This window comes from Nymphalis io, chromosome 27 (genome assembly GCF_905147045.1).
Source record: "Nymphalis io chromosome 27, ilAglIoxx1.1, whole genome shotgun sequence".
Lineage (NCBI taxonomy): Eukaryota > Metazoa > Arthropoda > Insecta > Lepidoptera > Nymphalidae > Nymphalis > Nymphalis io.
Genome location: NC_065914.1, coordinates 6581088 through 6602261, shown reverse-complemented (window position 1 = coordinate 6602261; position 21174 = coordinate 6581088). Strand labels below are relative to the sequence as shown.

At 32.6% G+C, this 21174-nt stretch overlaps 1 protein-coding gene across 3 annotated transcripts in view; it reads left to right on the top strand.

The window, feature by feature from the left end:
- The window catches only part of LOC126778880 (synaptotagmin-7), a 336569-nt gene extending 317769 nt beyond the window's left edge, over positions 1 to 18800 (top strand). The window contains exons 1-7 of one of the 3 annotated variants that reach the window (XM_050502620.1): positions 6952 to 7083; positions 10778 to 10918; positions 12418 to 12594; positions 13393 to 13473; positions 14250 to 14418; positions 18222 to 18434; positions 18523 to 18793. In XM_050502620.1, coding sequence (XP_050358577.1) covers positions 7063 to 7083; positions 10778 to 10918; positions 12418 to 12594; positions 13393 to 13473; positions 14250 to 14418; positions 18222 to 18434; positions 18523 to 18623 — 903 coding nt within the window. In that variant the 5' untranslated portion in view covers positions 6952 to 7062 and the 3' untranslated portion in view covers positions 18624 to 18793. Of the gene's footprint in view, positions 1 to 6951; positions 7084 to 10777; positions 10919 to 12417; positions 12595 to 13392; positions 13474 to 14249; positions 14419 to 18221; positions 18435 to 18522 lie in introns of those variants that run through there. The other 2 variants (XM_050502618.1, XM_050502619.1) reach the window with 2 other exon arrangements.
- Positions 18801 to 21174: the final 2374 nt, after the last annotated feature.

The following is a 21174-nucleotide window of genomic DNA, read 5'->3' as shown; positions in this document are numbered from 1 at the left end:
ATGTGCTTAATTTGTTTTTATAAAAGTTTATTGGGTCGAAAATTTCTCATTAGCCCGTAGTTTGGAAGTTGGAAGTGTTCACACCCCTTTATCTCGGAAAGCACGTAAAGCCGTTAGTTCTGCGCTTGAATTCTTTCCGGTCGTGTCGGATTTACAGCCTATCGTTGAAGTGAGGGAAAATAGAGTGCACCTGTGGATGTGCACACGCTTGTGTGCTATAATTTATCCCGCCCCCGCAACCGAAATGGGACGAGGTACGACGGGACATGTAAAGATTTGTCTGACGCAGAATATCATCAAGTGAATAAATGTTACGTTTACAAAAGACTCTGTTGTTTAACCGCATCGTAATAAAATATAATAATTATATTCCTAGCGAACTTTATCCTATTCAGTTACTAAAATAACTTTATTATAAAAAATAGATTATATAAAAAAGAAAATATAAAATGCATCCAAATGCTGCTTAATTACGACTCTAATCGCCTTAATAGGGATCACTTACCATCCTTGTTAGTATACAGATTAAAAAGCTGTTAGTAAATGTTATGACGAGCCGTTTGGCTTGTTTGGTAGGTGCCTTTCACGTCGAAGGTTGTGGGTTCGATTCCCACCCAGGACAGACATTTGTGTGCATGAACATGTCTGTTTGTCCTGAGTCTGGGTGTAATTATCTATATAGGTATGTATTTACAAAAGAAAAGTAGTATATGTAATATATCAGTTGTCTGGTTTCCATGGCACAAACTCCGTTTAATTTGGCATCAGATGGCCGTGTGTGAATAAAGTCCCAAGATATTATTATTATTATTAAATGTGGGAATCTGTTAGACCTGCTTCTCTTATTTTCTCTTTTTAAGAAGGCGTACTTCAGCCTGAAAAAATATGAGATTATGCCAGCTTTTTGCAGGTTAGGTTAGGTTTGGATTATCATATGGCAGAATTTCATCTGACAAATTCATGACAATGATCTTCTCCATCAGTTACTAGTTCAAATCCAGTGCAGTGATGAATTATCATGAGACCGTCAGGAAACCTTGTCCAATCAAACCCTGTCACTTAATATATAGGGACAATGACAGTCATAAATATTGTCAGTTAATGCCTGAAGAAAATCTTATATATTCACTAACCTACAAACCTTCTCCTCAAAATGAAACGAAGACCTTTACCATCAGGATATTTAAAAGTAACCCTTCGCGTTACTGAGCTTTAGATGTAAATAAAAAGGTCGATATTTCATCTAACTATCGAGATGAAATTGTCTTATGTCTAGACAGCAATAATTACGTTATTCAAGTAAATAACACAATGATATATAAACGATATAACGGTACAATCGTCTAATTACGATCTTGTTATCTTTAAGGCAAAATATACACCCTTTTTAACTGACTTCGAAAAATAAGGTTCTCGATTAGTTGAATTACTTTGTGTATTTTTGTGATGGATTAAAATTTTTACGCGAAGATAAAATTGATTCGTAATTCGTTACCTGTTAACGACGAGTTTTTAGAGCAACGTTCAAGGTTTATTAGAGTAGTTCAGATGCTAGAGAGAATTCAAAACACGTCTGATCTTATCTTAGGCTGTAAGATCAGAAAATTGGTAGACAACAAGTTTGTTACATTCAATCACAGTTTGTTACAAAACATAGTCCCACCTCGTCTGTTTGTACGCGATAAACTCAAAAACTACCGAATGAATTTTCAAACGGTTTTCACCAATGAACAGAGTAATTCATGAGCAAGGTTTAAGTATGTATTTTTTTTTATATGCGCCGGGATGGCAAATGACTCTACTCTACCTGATGGTAAGTGGTAGTAGAGTCCAAACGCGACGACGGCCAATACAGTTGGGAAGAGTATTCTGTACTAGCCGTCCCCGGCTTGCCGGCCCACAAGATGCCTCTTCACGCCTCGTTTGAAGGAACGATCTACTGGTGGTAGAGCTTTGTGCAAGCTCGTCTGGGTAGGTACCACCCACTCATCAGATATTCTACCGCAAAACAGCAGTACTTGGTATTGTTGTGTTCCGGTTTGAAGGGTGAGTGAGCCAGTGTAATTACAGGCACAAGGGACATAACTTCTTAGGGATCTTAGTTCCCAAGGTTGGTGGCGCATTGGTGATGTAAGCGATGGTTAACTTTTCATACAATGCCAATGTCTAAAGGCGTTTGGTGACCACTTACCATCAGGTGGCCCATATGCTCGTTCGCCTTCCTATTCTATAAAGTAAGGAGGAACGTAACATCTTAGTTCCCAATTCGATAATTTAATATTTCTTGCATTGTCAGACAATTACCACTTTTATTACGTTCCACTCAAGTGACATATTTGCAAGATTATTTCTCGGAGCTACAAAAAACATAGGCTTGGCTCATTGGCGATGTAAATAATGGTTATAAATTCTTACAGCGCCCAATGGATATTGGCTTAGGTGATTACTTACTAACGCGTGGTTCATTATCGTCTGCTTACTAATTTTAATTTAGAAAAAGTATATATACGAATTTACTGGTGGTATGGCTTTGGCAAGGTCGTCTGGGTAGGTACCACCCACTTATGAGATACTCTAGCGGAAAACAGCAGTACTTGGTATTGTTGTGTTCCGGTTTGAAGGGTAAGTGAGCTAGGCACAAGGGACATAACACCTTAGTTTCCAAGGTTAGCGGCGCATTGGCGATGTAAGCGATGGTTAACATTTCGTACAATGTCAATGTCTATGGGCGTTGGTGACCACTTACCATCAGGTGGCCCATATCTTCGTCCGCCTTCCTATTCTATAAAAAAAATCCATATTACACATATCATTCAGTCAATAATAATGTTATCACATACAAAGGTATATTATAAAAAAGATTTTGTGTATTATTTTAAGGAAGGACACGACGAAAGGTGGTTGATAAGTTTTTTTCTTAAACGGCGTGTGTTTCCGTTATATGTTACTCGACATCTTCCCGTTTTTAATGAATCATTTTTTTATTTAATTAAGTTATACGTCGGGAGTGGCTCGACTTAAATTTGATATTGTGTGTTCATTATATACTGTAAATGGTGTTTTATTTGTATTAATACAAAAAGTAACATGAACAACAATATATTTTAATAACGTATATAACGTTATTATCCATACTAATATTATAAAGAAGTAAAGTTTGTGAGGTTGTAGGGGGTAATCTCTGGCTTCACTGAACCGATTTTGAAAATTCTTTTACCAATAGAAAGCTACATCAGTTGTGAGTGTCATAGGCTATATATTAACCCGAAAATTATAAGACTTTTTCGTGGTAGTGGTTTGCAAAGTAAGTCGGGGAAAAAACGGTCGAACGAAAGCGTTTCTTACGAACGCTGCTTTAACGATGAGACATATATGATTGAGATCTTGAGATAAGTTGTAGAGCTTGATAATGCCTACAAAAAAGTTAGCGACAGCATATGTCTAACTTATTATACTAATATTTAAGTCCCAAAAAGTAGTTTTTTATTTAAAAAAATAATTTAAGTGTTAGGTCATATTCATTGGTCATATTATCAACAATTATGAATTATTATCAAAATAGGTAAACCTATCGTCTCAAGTATTTAAAACAAAAGACTTTTCCTTTTTATTGCATACAATTTATCCCAATGGTTAAAGAGATAATACTACATAGGTATGAAACCGCAACCGTGTTGTATTTGTATTGAGTGTAATTTCTATTAGATGGTTTTTTTTCATATACAACACGTCAATCTATTTAAAAATAAATGCTTTATTACCCTATTTTATATATTTAAAATTACATATTTTATTTAGATAAAATTCATTTGTTACAGTTTATTTTTCGGTTGCATTGTTTAAGAGATAATTTAAAATATCAAATACGCGAGACAACTTTTTTAATGTTCGGCCAATCGATCACAAGTAAAAATGTTTACCGCAAAAAAAAATCGGAAACAAACAAAAGTAACTTCTTGGATAAGATACTAAGTTTTTACTAGAACAAGCTGTTCCCATTTTACCAATTTAGTTCAAACGTAAAGTGACTACTGTTTATATCAAACTAAATGAGATATGAAACTAGAATAAACATTGTTTCTCTGTGACTCGTGAAATGAAATGTCCCAGTAACATCGTGCTTAAAGATAAAATCTATATAACACAGCGCTATGTCTATACATAATAAATCATTTGTCTAACAACGCACAGCCACTATTGAGTCTAGAAAGCTGAAATTTTGGACATTGATTTATTGTTTAACGAAACCATCCATTAAGAACGGATTTTTAAAAATTTCTACTTTAAATGGGGGAATGGGAGGAAACTTTCTAATAATTTAACATGTTCGAAGTTGGAACAGGCAATTACTTATTTTATAACGAAACAGTTTGAGATTATCAGTTGAATTACTTTACTTAATAAAAACAATTTAAAAAAAAAAAAAAAGATTTTGTCTTCTTGACCGTTTTCTGTCAAGACAACCATTCTCAATGGTAAAGTGTTCAAGTGTGCTTGTAAGCACTGGCATACGCTTTATTCAATTACATTCTAAAGTTTTCCCCCAAACGGTTTTTCCTGTCACGAAATTTGTGCTTTTAAATTCGGCAGTATCACTCCTGTACCTCGGAAACCACGTTAAGCCCTGCTCCTGATCTCTCTTCGGTCGTGTGGGATTTTGTCTCAATGATTATGAAAAAATAAACTATTTTTTCTTGCTCACTTGTGCACTATATATATATATAAGTATATACTATATATATAAGTTATCATATATATTTGACTAACATGAACGACTGGCGTGATCGAGAGCCATCAGGAATACATAATCATAATTTCTTACGGTTTCGGGAGAAGGATTTTTTACTTAATTGAGTATTTTTTCTTTTTTCCTTCAACCGTGTCAATATTTTTAAAGCGAACGTTGGTTTACGTCGTGAAATATAACAATAACGAAGCCCCCTAGGCATTAATTAACTCTGACTATATGTTTTTTTCATTCAGAGATGTTAATCCCTCTTATATAGCCTTTATCTGGAGTTCTATAAAATAAATAATAGTATATATGTACTTGGTTCATATACCTAATATTACGTTTCATTATCAACAATAATGATTAAATTTGCATCTAGACGCCCATGTCAAAGTGGAAGACGGTAGTATGGCTGGGTACCAATCACTCATCAATTATTCAGACGTTAATCGATTAGAAGGGTAAGTGAGCCAGTGTAATTATTTAAATGGAGGCGTAAAGTACCATCTAGCAATTTAAGTACAGGGCTTTACAAATAATTTGACGTAATTTTTTTTTTTTAAAACCCTACTCGAAAAAAATAAGTATATTTTATAATAGCCGTTATAAGCCACTGTTGGACAAAACGACTCCACAGTGGATTTTTGTGGCAGAATTTCACGTAACACATGCCGGTTCATCCACTGTTTTCTTTCAAAACCTAGTACGATATGAATTATAAAAACAAATACGTACTCTATTCACTGAGTTATTCTTAACAATGAACCAGATCATTAGCTTAAGTTTTTGAGCTAGCTCTGTGACAGTACGAAAAATATTATCACAAATCAAGTCTTTTAAATATTATGCACTTTGTTCGTAAAATTACTTTTCCTAGCCATTAAGTTGGCGGTGAAGTTTGGAAATTCTTGAAAATTATTTCTTTATTTGCAAACTTGTGTTCTTACCAAAATTCTATCTGTTAAATGTCGAAAGTTAGTTTCACTTTTGCCTGAAATATACCATTATCTTGTAAACGTTCTTTAGTTTTAAACTTATTCTTAGTTTCATGGAAACAATTATTGTGGTTTAGCTAGAAGCTGCAAATAATTTTACTGCTTTACCTTTACATCTCAAGACTTCTTTTGGTTGTGGTAAAGTTTGGAGATTTGGGAACACTTTTTGGTACTACCCTTAGAACTATTTGTGGTCGTTTAAACATCGATATCCAATCGGATTGACCCACATAGGTATTTGTGTTTTACAATATTCCCTAGCTGCTTTCTTAAAATCCTAGTCTTCATTTTATTAAACTCACCCTTATCTGAACAGCTCATCTTTTTTGTTATAATAAAACATCAACAAAGATTTTATACTATTTGGTACCACCAAAAATTTTGGATAATTGGGTTCCTTTTATAACCAATGTTTTTAGGGGAAGTTCTATGTTTTTGTATGTGTGGAGTCGTTAAATTTCATATCCAGACCAAACTAATTTAATTCAACGTGCTATTGCATAATGAATGAATTAAGTTTTCACATAAAACCGATGTATTTTTTACAGTATAGAAACAAAGTGAAATTTCGGTACTGTATCTTTTAGAGCATTTTTTTTTCACTCAAGTCTTTCGTTTAGTACGCTCTTTATTTAATTTTAAATAATAAACATAGCTCAGAAGAAAGCTATTATATATACATATATTTTCTTTTATATTAACTAGCTAACTCAAAGTGATAGCATTTTGATAATAACACGTCAAGGTTACTTGGTGGTAGGGCTTTCCCGTCTGGGTACCATCCGCCCATCATATTATTATATTGGAAAACAGCAATACTTAGAATTGTTGTTTTCCGGTTTGATGCGTGAGTGAGCCAGTGTAGCCACAAGGGACATAACATCTAAGTTCCCAAAATCAGTGTCACATTGGCAATGCTTAAGCGTGGCGGTGACCACTATACATACCAAGACAATAAATGTAAACATATACATACCAACATTAATTTTTATATATAAGACTATTAATAACAATTTATATTTAACAATAAGTCGAAAATATATTTTAAAACCTATTCACATATTACTTATTCTTATTTGAGACGCAGATACGTTTTTATTTAACATAACCATTATGGCGTTTAAATTGTTGAATCACGCGTTACAAACATGACGTTCGGCGATACGCAAATATTTATAATAAATATACACGCATTCAGATTAAACCAAAGCCTTAGTCCATCGTGTTATATCGTAGCAATAAGTGATGAGAAAGTGAAGTGAGAAGTGAAAGATAGATAGTTTATTCTTTCTTTTTTCTTTTCTCTAATAAGTCTAACTCTTGGGTTCTCTTTCCATGCTATCTCCTTCAAAAATGGTAGGTAGAAGAGGTTGTATATGAAAGAAATAGAAATGAAAAAATATATTTATAGTGTGAAGCTTCTTATGATTAATTTCAAAACGCAATATTTATGAAAATAAAATAAAACGCTTATAATTTCACCTAGAATAGAGCTTGCTTTGAATTTTATATTTTAACGTTTATAAATAACGCTAATATAAAACGCTTTAGATTAAAAATAATAGTTCAACGCCACTCAAAACTGGAATATTCACATTTATAGTTATATCACAATATAATCATATACAATATAATATAAAACCACATAGCTAGTTATCTTTATTTTAGATAAATAGATATAAAATTAATATGAAAATATATAATTTTTATCTTAACGTGAATTAATTTACATAAGATAAAAATTACAAAACATAAATATATTTTAACGTGTATTGGATATAATATGTATATAGAATAACATAATATCATTTTTTATATAAAAATCACGAACATTAGTATCGGATTTGTTTTCTAAATAAATTATTAAAATACACGCACTTAAAAATAATACACTTATAAATATATAGTCTCTGATTTTGCACATTAGCACAAAGCCTGCACAAACCACTGTCACGTTGGCCCAACCATGCCAACATTGGTTAATACATATATACATTTTAATTGCATTAACAAGTACTTAAATATTTTTAGTCATATAATGAAGACTGTCAATAGTCAGTATTTAAAAAAAAAAATATAATAATTGTTATATAAAATATGTATGCGTAAAGTAATATATAATTATCAATAATAATAATTATTTAATATATTACATATAATTGGCATTGGTGACCAATGCAAATATTTAATTTACTTTCATTTCTAAAACAGATAAACTTTATAAATAATTTGCATAATAGATATTTAAATATTTCACAATTAATCATATTCGTAATTATCGTGGATAGAAGATAAATTATCCCAATTCAAATTATGGCTTGGATAATTTTAACGTTACATCTAATTTACGGTCAATTGCCCGCAAATTAATCGCTAATTAGAGCCCTAACGAAGGGCCGGTTTTAGAGATCTGAACCCTAAGGAACACATGAGTGGGAGTTATTATTATCCAAAAAATATGAATAATTTTTACAATCGGCTATTTCAATAATTTATTACGAATTTATATCTTTTATGACACAATATGTATATATAGTAAACATACAAGAACCTAACCTCTGTTAGATACTTAAACTAAGACCGCGTAAATCTTAACCGATGAACGTGGGTTCAAACCCGGGCAAGCACCTCTGAATTTTCATGTGCTTAATTTCTGTTTATAATTCATCTCGTGCTTTTCGGTGAAGGAAAACATCGTGAGGAAACCTGCATGTGTCTAATTTCATCGAAATTCTGCCACATGTGTATTCCACCAACCCACATTGGAGCAGCGTAGTGGAATAAGCTCCAAACCTTCTCCTCAAATAGGGAGAGGAGGCCTTAGCCCAGCAGTGGGACATTTACAGGCTGTTACTTAACTTTACTTTACAACCTCTGTTCTGGGGGCCTTCTCTTGTGATAGCTTCTGGTAACTAAATCCGGCCCTACCCTTATGGGTATGTACGGCTATATAAACTACAAGCACAAGGGACATAACATCTTAGTTCCCAAGGTTGGTGGTCAGCGATGTAAGGAATGGTTAACACTTCTTACATTGTCAATATCGGTGGTGGTGACCACTTACCTTACCTACTATCGGGTGGTATATGTGCCAGTTTGTCTACCTATTTAAAATTTAAAAAAAATGTAAATTTACTTTAAAGTTATATATAATTATATTTTTTAAAAAGACTTATAGTTGTTTTTTTAATCATTAAGAACAAAAATAAGTTAATTAAGTTACAAAATACAAGTGGCGAAGTTACTTAATATGAAAGTTAAAACTAACTCAATACAAACTTCAGAACTTGATAATTCGAGTTCAAATGTACACAATAATGTATTCATAAGTTTGAAAACTAATTCGAAAACTTTACCCGATTACTATATTCGAGAAAACTAATCGTTTTGCTTACGGATAGTAGAATTGTCTAGATTCATTCACGATTCCCAATAAAAAACACAAGTCACAATTTTATAACAACGTTACTCGTAACTCAAAAACGAACGGTTACTAGTACAATAACGATTCGTTAAATATAGCAATCGGGCATTATTAACCGACTTCGCAAGTCATGAAAAAGAAATTTAGTTTTGAACGCGTATATTTTATTTTTATGTAAATAAATAAATAGCGTTTTATATATTTCATATCGCATGCTATCTAAGCCGGGGTGACTTAGACATGTAGTTTATTTAATGATAACGTAATACGATATTCTACCGCCAAACAGCAATATTACGTATTTTTACGTATTGTGTTCCGGTTTGAAGGGAGAGTGAGCCAGTGTAACTACATCAGTGGGAACATGATATCTTAAGTCCCAAGGTTGGTAGCGCATTGGTGATGTACGAAATGATTAGTCGCCAACATCTATGGGCAGTGACCATCAAGTGGCTCATTTGACAGTCCGACTATTTCACACAAAAAAAAATGCCCTCATAATAATTAACTACCATATGATATAGCATACATCATTGTATCATTCATGACAATATATAAAGTAAATAAGCAATATATAAACAAAGTTATTAAATTATTTAGATACTAGTGTATAGGTAGATTCATCAAACGTCAAAATCGTCATTACTATCAATCATAATATCTGTGAATGTCCCACTGCTGGGATAAGGGCTCCTCTCCCTTTTGAGGAGAAGGTTTGGAGCTTATTCCACCTAGTTCAAATTTACTATCCATTTTATGCGACGCTTGTCAAGTAATTTATTAATCTGACAAAATCCTCGACTTTCATTGGTCGTCTTCTATTGCGTCATCAGCAACCGACCAATCAAAATCAGATTCGAGTAAAATTAATTAATTGAATATCGAACAGCGTTTCTAAATTTGAATTATGTCTCTCTAATCCTTATTACAAGATTAAGTTCAATATCGCCACAGACTAAAATTGTCATACATAAGTATAATTTATTTTTAATGTATTACATAGCAATCATAATATAACTCAATACGATTCTTGCATGAAGACATAGATTTAAAAAAAATATTTTTTTTTAATAATACAATTAAATAATCTTTTGTCTACATAATGTGTACATAGGTAAGTTACTTTAATATCTAAATTGTTAATATTTTTATTAAAAAAATATTAATAATTTAGTCATTATATCCAATTATTATAAAAATAAGAATTTTATTACGTAAACAAGAAATATTTTAGTAAATAGTTTCAAATAGTTTTACTATAATTTAGGCTAGTAATATTATAGATGTATTCGTATTGCAATATGCTTAAAAAATAGATACTTATTGACATCTTGCAGCAACTATTATCAAGTCAGCTTTATAAATCTTTAATGTAATTACAGTTTCAAAAATAAAATGAAAGCCACAAAAATTACTCCAGGATGTCTTCTTCAAAAACCAATATTGCGAGATTTAATAAAAAACAAGTGAATTTAATCTAATATTAAATAGATTTTATCAGCCTTGAGAACTATCCGCCTATTATAATAAATCTGCAATATATGGTTTGAATGCAATATTGCTTTTCGAATACATCAGGCGCCTTACAAAGCGCCGTATATAGTGTGTACCAATCTGGACTCACAGATGGCGTTCCTTCAGAACCGGTCCATCTCATTGGTGGATATGTACATCGACAATTCGGAGCCATCAGAGAACGTTGGCCAGATACATTTCTCGCTGGAATACGACTTTCAAAACACTACTTTAATTCTAAGGATTATACAAGTAAGTATAGATTGTAACGTGTTTTTATTTCAGAGATTCAATCAGGATCAAAAGTGAATGAATACCAAGGTGATTATTCTTGCCTTTTTAATTTAACAAAGAACAAAGAAATATAGAGACTCGAAAACAGTCTGAACTTGTTTGCTTTGTTCAATGTATAATCATAAATACATAATTACATACAATATAATTTTTACCAACAATATGGTAAAAACGTAAACAAGATTGATTCCTCATATACATGATAAGTATTCGATCAAATAAAAAAGCTAACGTCAATTTATTTTATTTCAATTGAATAGGCATTTACTTTATCTTAACAAAGGAATCTGTATGATATGATAATAAGGCTGTCAATATCATATATACAGCTATTCCGACTCGAAACTCACCATATAAGTTCGATTCTGTAAGAACTCATTACATTACCCGTGAAATGTTGACATCATTTTATGGTGATATACTATTTTGATGCGTATATTCTTGAAACGATCACTTTCTGACATTTCACGACCGTTTTCTGCGGTGAGACTCGGGTTTTTTTTATAGAAAAACCCTACAGTTACAGTATATTTATTTAGACAGACAAATGAAATATATTTTAGACATGTTTAACCTTATTGTTATTGGGTAAGTATTAAATTATCTTAAATGAAATTTAGCTTCGTTTATTTATCTCTATTAACTTAAAATTGCGTATAATTTTGTAATAGCTTAATCTGAAAACTAATTACTCTGTTATTTTGAATAAAAGGTTATTGTTGTAATCGCTGACTTATATAAAATTAAAAGCGACTACAATGAATTTGTATTATCATTTACTTGTACTCATATAAGACATACATTTGTAGTGCGTATATATAATAAAAGTTATATTTAGTTCTCCTATTGATTACACTTGGTAGAAAAGTTACGTGCAAGTCCATCTTGGTAGACCGTGGTGACAACTTACCATCAGGTAGCTCATTTTCTAATTTAATAAATTACGCATAATCATAAATAATTTATATAATAGATAATAATGATGAGTTTATACGTTTCATTATTAATTGGTCATTAAATTTACTTTAATTTGTAACAACTAAGCTACTTAATCAGTTTATTCGTAGAAACAAATTTGCAAACCGATGGTAGCTTAAATTGCAACGTATGAGTACATTTAAATAGAATACAAATTGGAATTGCAAACGAATATATTATTTAGTAGATAAAAAATAAGTAACTTCTAAAATAACAAATGCCAGCACACTTTATCAGAGTGACATAACAAATAGAATAGCCATTTAGCTTAGTTCATCCTACAATCTGTTACTGGCAGTTCCAACGCTGATTTTCTGTAGCTACCTTACTCTAACTGACATCTCTGAATGATCGTGGTCATTAGTCATCGTAATAGTCACGTCAACTTAAAATAAATGACAATAAAAAGAGCTTAGCTGGCTTGAATAGTATTTTAGTTATTATCATGCATTTAAAGTTGGTATACATTACTCACCAAGGGCAAGGAACTCCCAGCCAAGGATCTAAGCGGGACATCTGACCCTTACGTGAGGGTCACATTGCTACCGGACAAGAAACATCGCTTGGAAACAAAAATCAAACGTCGCACCTTGAACCCGAGGTGGAACGAGACCTTCTACTTCGAAGGGTTCCCGATACAGAAGCTGCAGAGTCGGGTATGTCTTATTCAATTTGAAATATACTATATCTGAAAGAAAAACACCAAAACTCTCTGAAATTGAGGGCAAGTTTGTCAATATTGATAAAGGTCGTATTTGTTTTGGCCATTTTATTAGTCCTTCCACTTTCCAACGACAAACATGTAAAAATAACACTTGCTTTAAGATCTCGTAATATGCCATGATGTTTTCAGCTTAGTAAAATAGAGCCTCTATTTTTCACTATGTTCACCAATTCACCGTTTCGCTATAAAAATCCGTAGCCTCACTTATAAACGTTGTAGTCAAACACTACTGGTGGTAGGGCTTTGTGCAAGCTCGTCTGGGTAGGTACCACCCACTCATCAGATATTCTACCGCAAAACAGCAATACTTGATATTGTTGTGTTCCGGTTTGAAGGGTGAGTGAGCCAGTGTAATTACAGGCACAAGGGACATAAAATCTTAGTTCCCAAGGTTGGTGGCGCATTGGATATGTAAGCGATGGTTGACATTTCTTACAATGCCAATGTCTAAGAGCGTTGGTGACCACTTACCATCAGGTGGCCCATATGCTCGTCCGCCTTCCTATTCTATAAAAAAAAAAACACTGATTCCTCTCTTTCTGTCATCATTGATTTGACATTTAAAAGAAGAAGACACACATTGTTAAAAAGTTTAATTAACCCTTAAACAACATTTATGGGTAAAGCCTTTGATCATTGCAATGTCATGATCAGAATTCTATTATCAATATATTACGAATTGATTTAAATATTTCTGAATATTTGGCTTACGATACAATATATTTACCAGGTGCTTCATCTTCATGTATTCGATTATGATCGTTTCTCGAGAGATGACTCTATCGGTGAGGTGTTCTTGCCCTTATGTCAGGTAAATATTTTTTTTTATTTGTAAGTATATTACCATCATCCAATCGCATGATGGGTTGTAACATAGTCGGTATATTTATGAGGCTAACATAATACTTTTTACTTGTGCTTTGATTTAGTGCAAATAAGATTCTGGAAATAGAGGTTAAACTTTACTTTAAGTAAATAAAAAATAATTTTCAAAAAATCGCAGTGCTTACTGTGATTTGTCTTTTGTTTTTCTTTATTTAATTATACACTTTTTACGTATAAATTGTCACTGAGTTACTCACACGTGGCCTTATGGAGGACTGTCAATCTCTACATAGATATTTGGATAAGATCATAGACAATTTAATACTTTTTAAAGAATTGATATATTACTGCTAGTTTCAAAATGACAATAATAACGTGTCTCGGAAAGGACGTAAAGGCGATCGCACTGCGCCTGAAATCTCTGCGGTGATATCAGATGTGTTTGTTCAAAAACTCATGCACTAATATCTACTGCGCAGTGTTCTAGTTTCTTAATTTATTCACATTTATAACAGTCGTTCAGAAGTACATAATGTACTGAGTTTACGGAACATTTACTTGTTCTCCAACATGGTTACAATAAAATAGTAAGTATGGTTTTTAATTCAATTAATGGTAAATCTGTTAGGAACAGAACAATAACAAAATTAAAATTTCTACTTACTTATTAATCAGAAATAAATTACAATTTCGATCCGCGTAATTTGTATCCGTGTAATATTAATGAACCAACGCTTAATGATCTAAATAACATATTTTCAGGTGGACTTAAGCGAGAAGCCGTCCTTCTGGAAGGCTTTGAAACCACCAGCTAAGGACAAGTGTGGTGAGCTGCTGACGTCACTCTGCTATCATCCGAGTAACAGCGTTCTAACATTGACACTGCTTAAAGCTAGAAACTTAAAGGCAAAAGATATCAATGGAAAATCAGGTGAGTTTCAAGATCGTATCCACAAAACTGAATTGAAACAGTTCCTGGGATAAGAAGCAAACATTCAATAGATGACGAGGCCTTAGCCCAGTGAAAAAATTACAAGCTTTTACTTTACTTTACTCCTATTTTTATTCATAATTAAATTTAATAATGCGCATTAAAACAACTTTGTGCCTGTTTAAATAAAGTAGCAATAACGCGTGTACGTGCAAAAACGCTGTACATTGTAATAATAATAATAATATTGTCATCTAGACCGATTTCGGCCACGGCGGCCGATCTCAAGAGAGATTAGCCAACTGCTCAGGAGATATTATAGTGCACAAGTGTGTGTGCAAATACCGGTGTGCTGTCTATTCCCTAACTCTCATAATCCGATGGGTAGGCAATCCGACACGACTGGAAAGAGTTTAAGCGCAAGACTATTGGCTTTACGTGCTTTCCGAAGCACGGGAGTGTATACACTTCCAACTTCCAGATTCCAGGCTGCTACTAAGAACTTTTTGACAGAAAAACCCCATAACATTTTATTGGCCCGACCTAGGAATTGAGCCTCACCTCCGGGTCTGCGGCCTTACATCAAGCCACTAGACCAACGAGGCAGTCAATTGTACATTGTAATATCGCCTGTTTAAATACAATAGCAACGAAACCTAACAAATTATTATCAGTACCAGAATCGATAATGGAAGTCGTTAAGTGATACAAATATAAGCACTCAACAAAAAATATATTCTCTCAGCTTTGTAAGCAAACTTTTCTTCGCGGAGATTATTATAAATCTTTAGAAATCTTCATCCTCTTCCTTAATCCACAAATTGTCGGCTAAGATTCATAAATCAAGACTATCTGAAACGGCCAATTAGGCGAATCATTTCGTAACTCGATCATTTCCTCGGCATTTGTCAAATTAATGATCCTTAGGGGAAAAAATTAGTTTGAAGACAAGATTTTGTTCTCAGTTTGATTTTATAAATAGATAGACTGTCTTAGAAAATGCTTTATTTCAGATTAATAACACCAGCTTAATTTAACAGCTGCCATGAAATAAATTGTAGTGAATATTACTTTATTTACATTATAAATCTATTATTTTGACATTATTATTACTCTTTTTACTTTTGATATTATTGTTGCGCTTCGAAGCAATGCAGATTAAATCCTATTCTTTATTTGTGTTTATAATTCATATCATGTTCGGCGGTCAAGGAAAACATCGTGAGGAAACCTGACGGGTCGGTTGAAAATCTTACACATGGTGTTTTGTTTAAATTTGCGTGTTCAATCCATGACACCATTAAGGGATAATTATAATTAATTGTTTTGAAAGTCAGGTATTTCGTGAAATTTAAATTTTGAAGTGAAAACTTCTTTTGGCGTGTGCTTGTTTATCGTAGGGCATAGACTCGTCACCGACATGTTAATGTTAATATAATGAAATCGTTGAAAGTACAAATAATTTAAATAATTGTGGAAATTAATGAGAATAATAATTGAAATTTATGTAAATACTAACAGTATATACAAATAAAATAAGTGTATTTTACTTTTTTTTTTTGTTTAAATTAAGCTGTATTTTGTACAGAGTTTGCGACATACTTTGTATTTCGATGAATAAAAAGCTTTATAATAAAAAGGAATAGAATTATTACTCGGAGTGCCAATAGATGTGGAAGTTGGACAAATAATTTAACAGTTTCAAGTTTTCACTTCTATTGGCAGTCCCTATAACTAACTATTTTATATTAGTTGTTAAATATATATTTTATAATATGTTATATAAAATATTGGCAAAGATAATAATTCTGTTTTATATAATATTAGCTGCTCCAGTGATTTCATCCGCTTCAAACGTTGCGTCTCTTCTATAGTGGATCGTAACGTAAAATAAACATTAATTCACTTAGCAATCTTGATTTTAGCGAAACATTTTTGCGTTGAAAATGTTACATATAAAACCTTATAGCTCCAAATCGAAAAAGAATCGCTTTCAAAAAAATTTTACTTCAATTATTTTATAGGAAATGAAGTTTATCACAACAAGCGATGTCGATATGCGTTCAAAACACTACAAACTATTCTTTTTAATAATAATATAATAATAATCATTTATTTGCATGAAACATAGTTTTACTGATTTTATGATTTCTTTATAAGTATCTACTACATTTCGCCCACGATAGGCACGTTCGTTTAACCTTTTCATAAAAGATTTGCAGATCAATTGTATAATATAATTACATTATATTACAAAAAAAAACAACAAACGCGGCCAGAATTATAACCAAAATCCTATTAACGTATTCATTTACTAAATGAACTTTACCAGAAGCATTACAGCAATTTAATATCTCATTGTTATAAAACAACGAATATTCTTCGCAACGCAAAATAAAGTACGAGACAAATTTAGCATCGTTATTAAATGTTTCATTTCGTTTATTATATCGCGCCAAGTCTTTAATTAGAATTTAGGAAAACTGTCTGTTATATACAATAATTTAAACATATTATTTATTTTCTATAGTCATCATCATCATCATCAACAGCCAATCATTGTCCACTGCTGAACATAGGCCTCTCCCAAGGTGTACCTAAGCTCCCGGTCCTCCGCCTTCCGCATCCAGTCGGTGCCCGCCACCTTCTTAAGGTCATCGGTCCACCTGGCGCCCTAAGCTGCATTTGCCGATCCACGGTCTCCACTCTAGTTAGTGTCCACGTTTCGGCACCGTATGTCATGGCAGGTAAGACGCATTGGTTGAAGACTTTCGTCTTCAAACATTGCGGTATAGATGACTTGAGGACTTGACGAAGGCTGCCAAATGTTGCCCATCCCAAGCGAATTCTTCCATCGGCTTCCTTCTCGAAGTTGTTCCGACATTTTCTATAGTGCTCTGGTCTAATTAGATTGATATAAAAAGACAAAGTTGTGTGAGTGCCAAGGTTCTCACAGATTGATGTGTACACATATGAACTCTCAGTTAATTTACCGTGTAACGATCTCGCGCATACATTAAGACTCAGTTAGCCCTTACCATGTACAATCCTCACGCACACATTAACGCACTTACAATAACAAATCTTACGCTGGCGTCATCTGACGCTCGAAATTTTACGCTTACTCGTCTAATTCTAAGTCTCAGTCAGCCCCTACCGTTTACCGAGCGCTAAGATGTTTACTCATTAATATATTTTTCCCTGGGCAAGGTAATCGTTTCTATCCAAAACATTCAAATTTGCTTAAAGACTGATAATGGTGATGAATGAAGATGGATTTCAACCACCTTTATACGTCTTGGGATCAATGCCATTCATATTTATCCTATCCTATACATATTCATTGTTGTCTGTTGAATGACTGTTTCGTTGGTCTAGTGGCTTGATGTAAGGCCTCAGATCTGGAGGTCTTGGGTTCAATTTCTAGGTCGGGCCGATAAAAAGTTATTGGGTTTTTCTGTCAGAAAATTCTTAATAGCAGCCCGGAATCTGGTGTACACTCCCGTTGCCTCGGAAAGCACATAAAGCCATTGGTCCTGCGCCTGAGCTCTTTCCGGTCGTGTCGGATTGCCGTCTCATCGGATTATGGGAGTTAGGGAATTGAGAGTACACCTGTGTTTGCACACAATTTGTGCACTAAAATATCCCCTGCGCAGTTGGCTAATCTCTCTTGAGATTGGCCGAAATCGGTCTAGAGAACATTATTATTATTATGTCTGTTGAATGTATGGTATTTCCTAAACCATTAATTTCACGATCTATCTTTGGCATATACTAAATTGTATATCTTGTAATAATTTCAGATCCCTACGTAAAAGTTTGGCTGCAGTTCGGTGACAAGCGTATTGAAAAACGCAAGACGGCCGTCTTCAAATGCACATTGAATCCCGTCTTCAATGACTCATTCTCCTTCAACGTACCCTGGGAGAAGATTAGGGAATGCTCCTTGGATGTCCAAGTTATGGACTTCGACAATATCGGCCGGAACGAGCTGATTGGCAGAATACTACTGGCTGGTATGTACCATTCAGTCAATTGGTACGCTTTCTTGGATCCTGTTTAAAACATTCATTCAGTAACATAATACTTTTCCTTTCGTTCCAGGGAAAAACGGCTCTGGAGCAACAGAGACGAAACACTGGCAGGATATGATAACCAAACCACGACAGACCATCGTACAATGGCACCGCCTGAAACCTGAGTAAATTGTTGACATGGGGTCGTTTGAACTCCATACATTAATGCGTGTTAGAAAGAAATAACACTATAGGTTAGAAACATATGATTCTTTGCATTCGTAGCGTTATATCTATTTGACGAGCAATATTACTTGTATGGGGTCATTTTTTTAGACAAGACGTTTATTAGTTTAAATGAATAATAATAATTACTTAGATTATAAAAAAATACAGTTATTTTATTGTTGAATCGAATAAATCATTGAATATTTATGCTAATAAAAATTAACTTTTGATAGATGGGGTTTAAAGTGTAGTATCGTCTTGTGGTGATAATGCCCCTTATCAAATAAATTCAGAACATCATAAGACTGAATGGTTAAAAAATAATAAATGACAAATATTTGAATCTCTTCGTCGATATCATGGCTTAAGATGATAAACTGAATATATAATAATATTAAATTTATTTTATGATGAAACTTGACTCAATAAACGGTATTATTTAATAAATATTAAGCCAGTAAATAATCCAACATTGGGTTATGGCATACTCTCTGCTTAATCAAAATGTTTGCAGGTTTTTTAGTGCGAGATTTTTTTTTAATTACACAGATACACAATCAAAAATCCAATGAACAATTTTGCTATGATATCGATAGCTAAATTTCACCCGATTCGTACTTTTCATCTATTCTCAAAGGAAAAACTAAATCTTTATTAATAAACGCGGACTTCTTTCACTATATCTGTCCTTCTTAACTCAGTCTATTGTTACGTATGTTAAACAGTGACAAAACGTTAGGAATATGTTGTTACTGTGCGTTTTAATAAGATTAACGCCTTAAATTATTGAAACGTTAAACATCAAAGTTTCTTAGCCGTGCGGCGAATTGTTAAGATTTTTATGATAAATCTGAAATGACGAGTTTTTATTGTATTTTGTTGGTATTTCTATTTTTATGTATATTTATATGTCTGTATATTTAAGAGTACAAATAGACAAAATTTATTTTAAATGGCGCCTGATCATTTTTATGAGAAATAACTCACATTAATGATTTTGCTAATCTTATTATTAATATTTTACTATAATATTATAATCTTTCGAATAATTAAGTATTAATTTAACGTCTAAATTAATTTGAAATTTATGAACGATACGAAAATTTCTCTTAGTGAGGGAAACCTGCACACAAAAGTTTTTATATTTCTTACTATTTTGTAAAACGTAAGCAAACATATTTGGTGCTACTATTTTCATTTTTGAACAACATATTTTTTTAATTATTTATTTGTAGTTAAATTATTTAAATTTGTAGAATTTTAATGACAGATTTTTAAAAACCTTCGACAGTTACAATGACGTTTTAAAACTAATTCATGAACTTCAACGTTGTATGTTAGAAAACAATTTTTTAATAGATTAATGATAATTGTTAAATCGTAGAAAATGTTATAAAAGGTCGCATTATATCGCACAAAATCAGTAGATGACTTGTTCGTATTTTTTTTTTTTAGTGATACATATTTATTTAATTGCGTGATGGAATTAAAATTGGAAAAGAAATAACTGCCAATAACGCAAGTGTCAAAAATTTCATTTCAATTTAGAAAAAGTTAAGTGAAAAAATTCTCTGATATAATACATTAGTAACCCATGATAATATAATAAACCCATGTAATCGAATCCCTAGAAATTGACAGTATAGTTATTGTTAGTTTAAATTAGTAATTATTTATATTATACATATATTATAGAATAATTTTCTTGCTTCTTGTTATAATGTTACGAAGCTTATTTATAGTTATATACTTAGTTCGAATCGATGTTGACAATCAGTTTTCAATATTGTATACATTTATAAAGGTTTTATAGGTATTCGTAGAATATTTTATATACGCTATGGGCTTCAAGTTGACGTTCAATTATCACCCTTATGGCGATGATAGAAGAGTCATAATACCGTATAATACTTCGACGTGTAGCCCAGAGCGATAAAAATAGTAGTTCGTTGTTATAATGGCTAGAATGGCTACAATTGTGACATAGTTGCATAACCAAACAGAAATTTAAAATACAATAAAGACATTTTTTACCCCCTAACCGAGCTTCAGGACAGGATTTTAGGAGATCGCCAAAAAAATAAAATTTAAATTAAATCGTTAAGATTATCCTTAGAAATAGATGTCTGGGCCGTTATCGGTTATACCGCTAGTTAGATACTATTTTCGTAGCGCGTAAAACGTAGTTTTACCTTATATGATTTGGGGTCACAGTTTGGGAACGTGTTGATGCAGTCAATACCATATTTAGTGCGTGACAACGTTTTTGGAACATACTCGATCTGATCTAGACTAAGGAGGGTTCAGAATTAGTTCGGCGGTTAAAATAATATTCCTCATAGTGTGCTGTTATTTACTCCTGGGTTTTTGAATGTCTAGCGTTAGTGGGAGATAATGAGAAATATGCTTCTTTCATTATTTTTGCTATGCATTTTGAATTTATTTTTAATCTATGTGCGCGAACGCTTGTTTAGTGCTAAGCATGTGCATAATCGAATTCAATATGCACAAA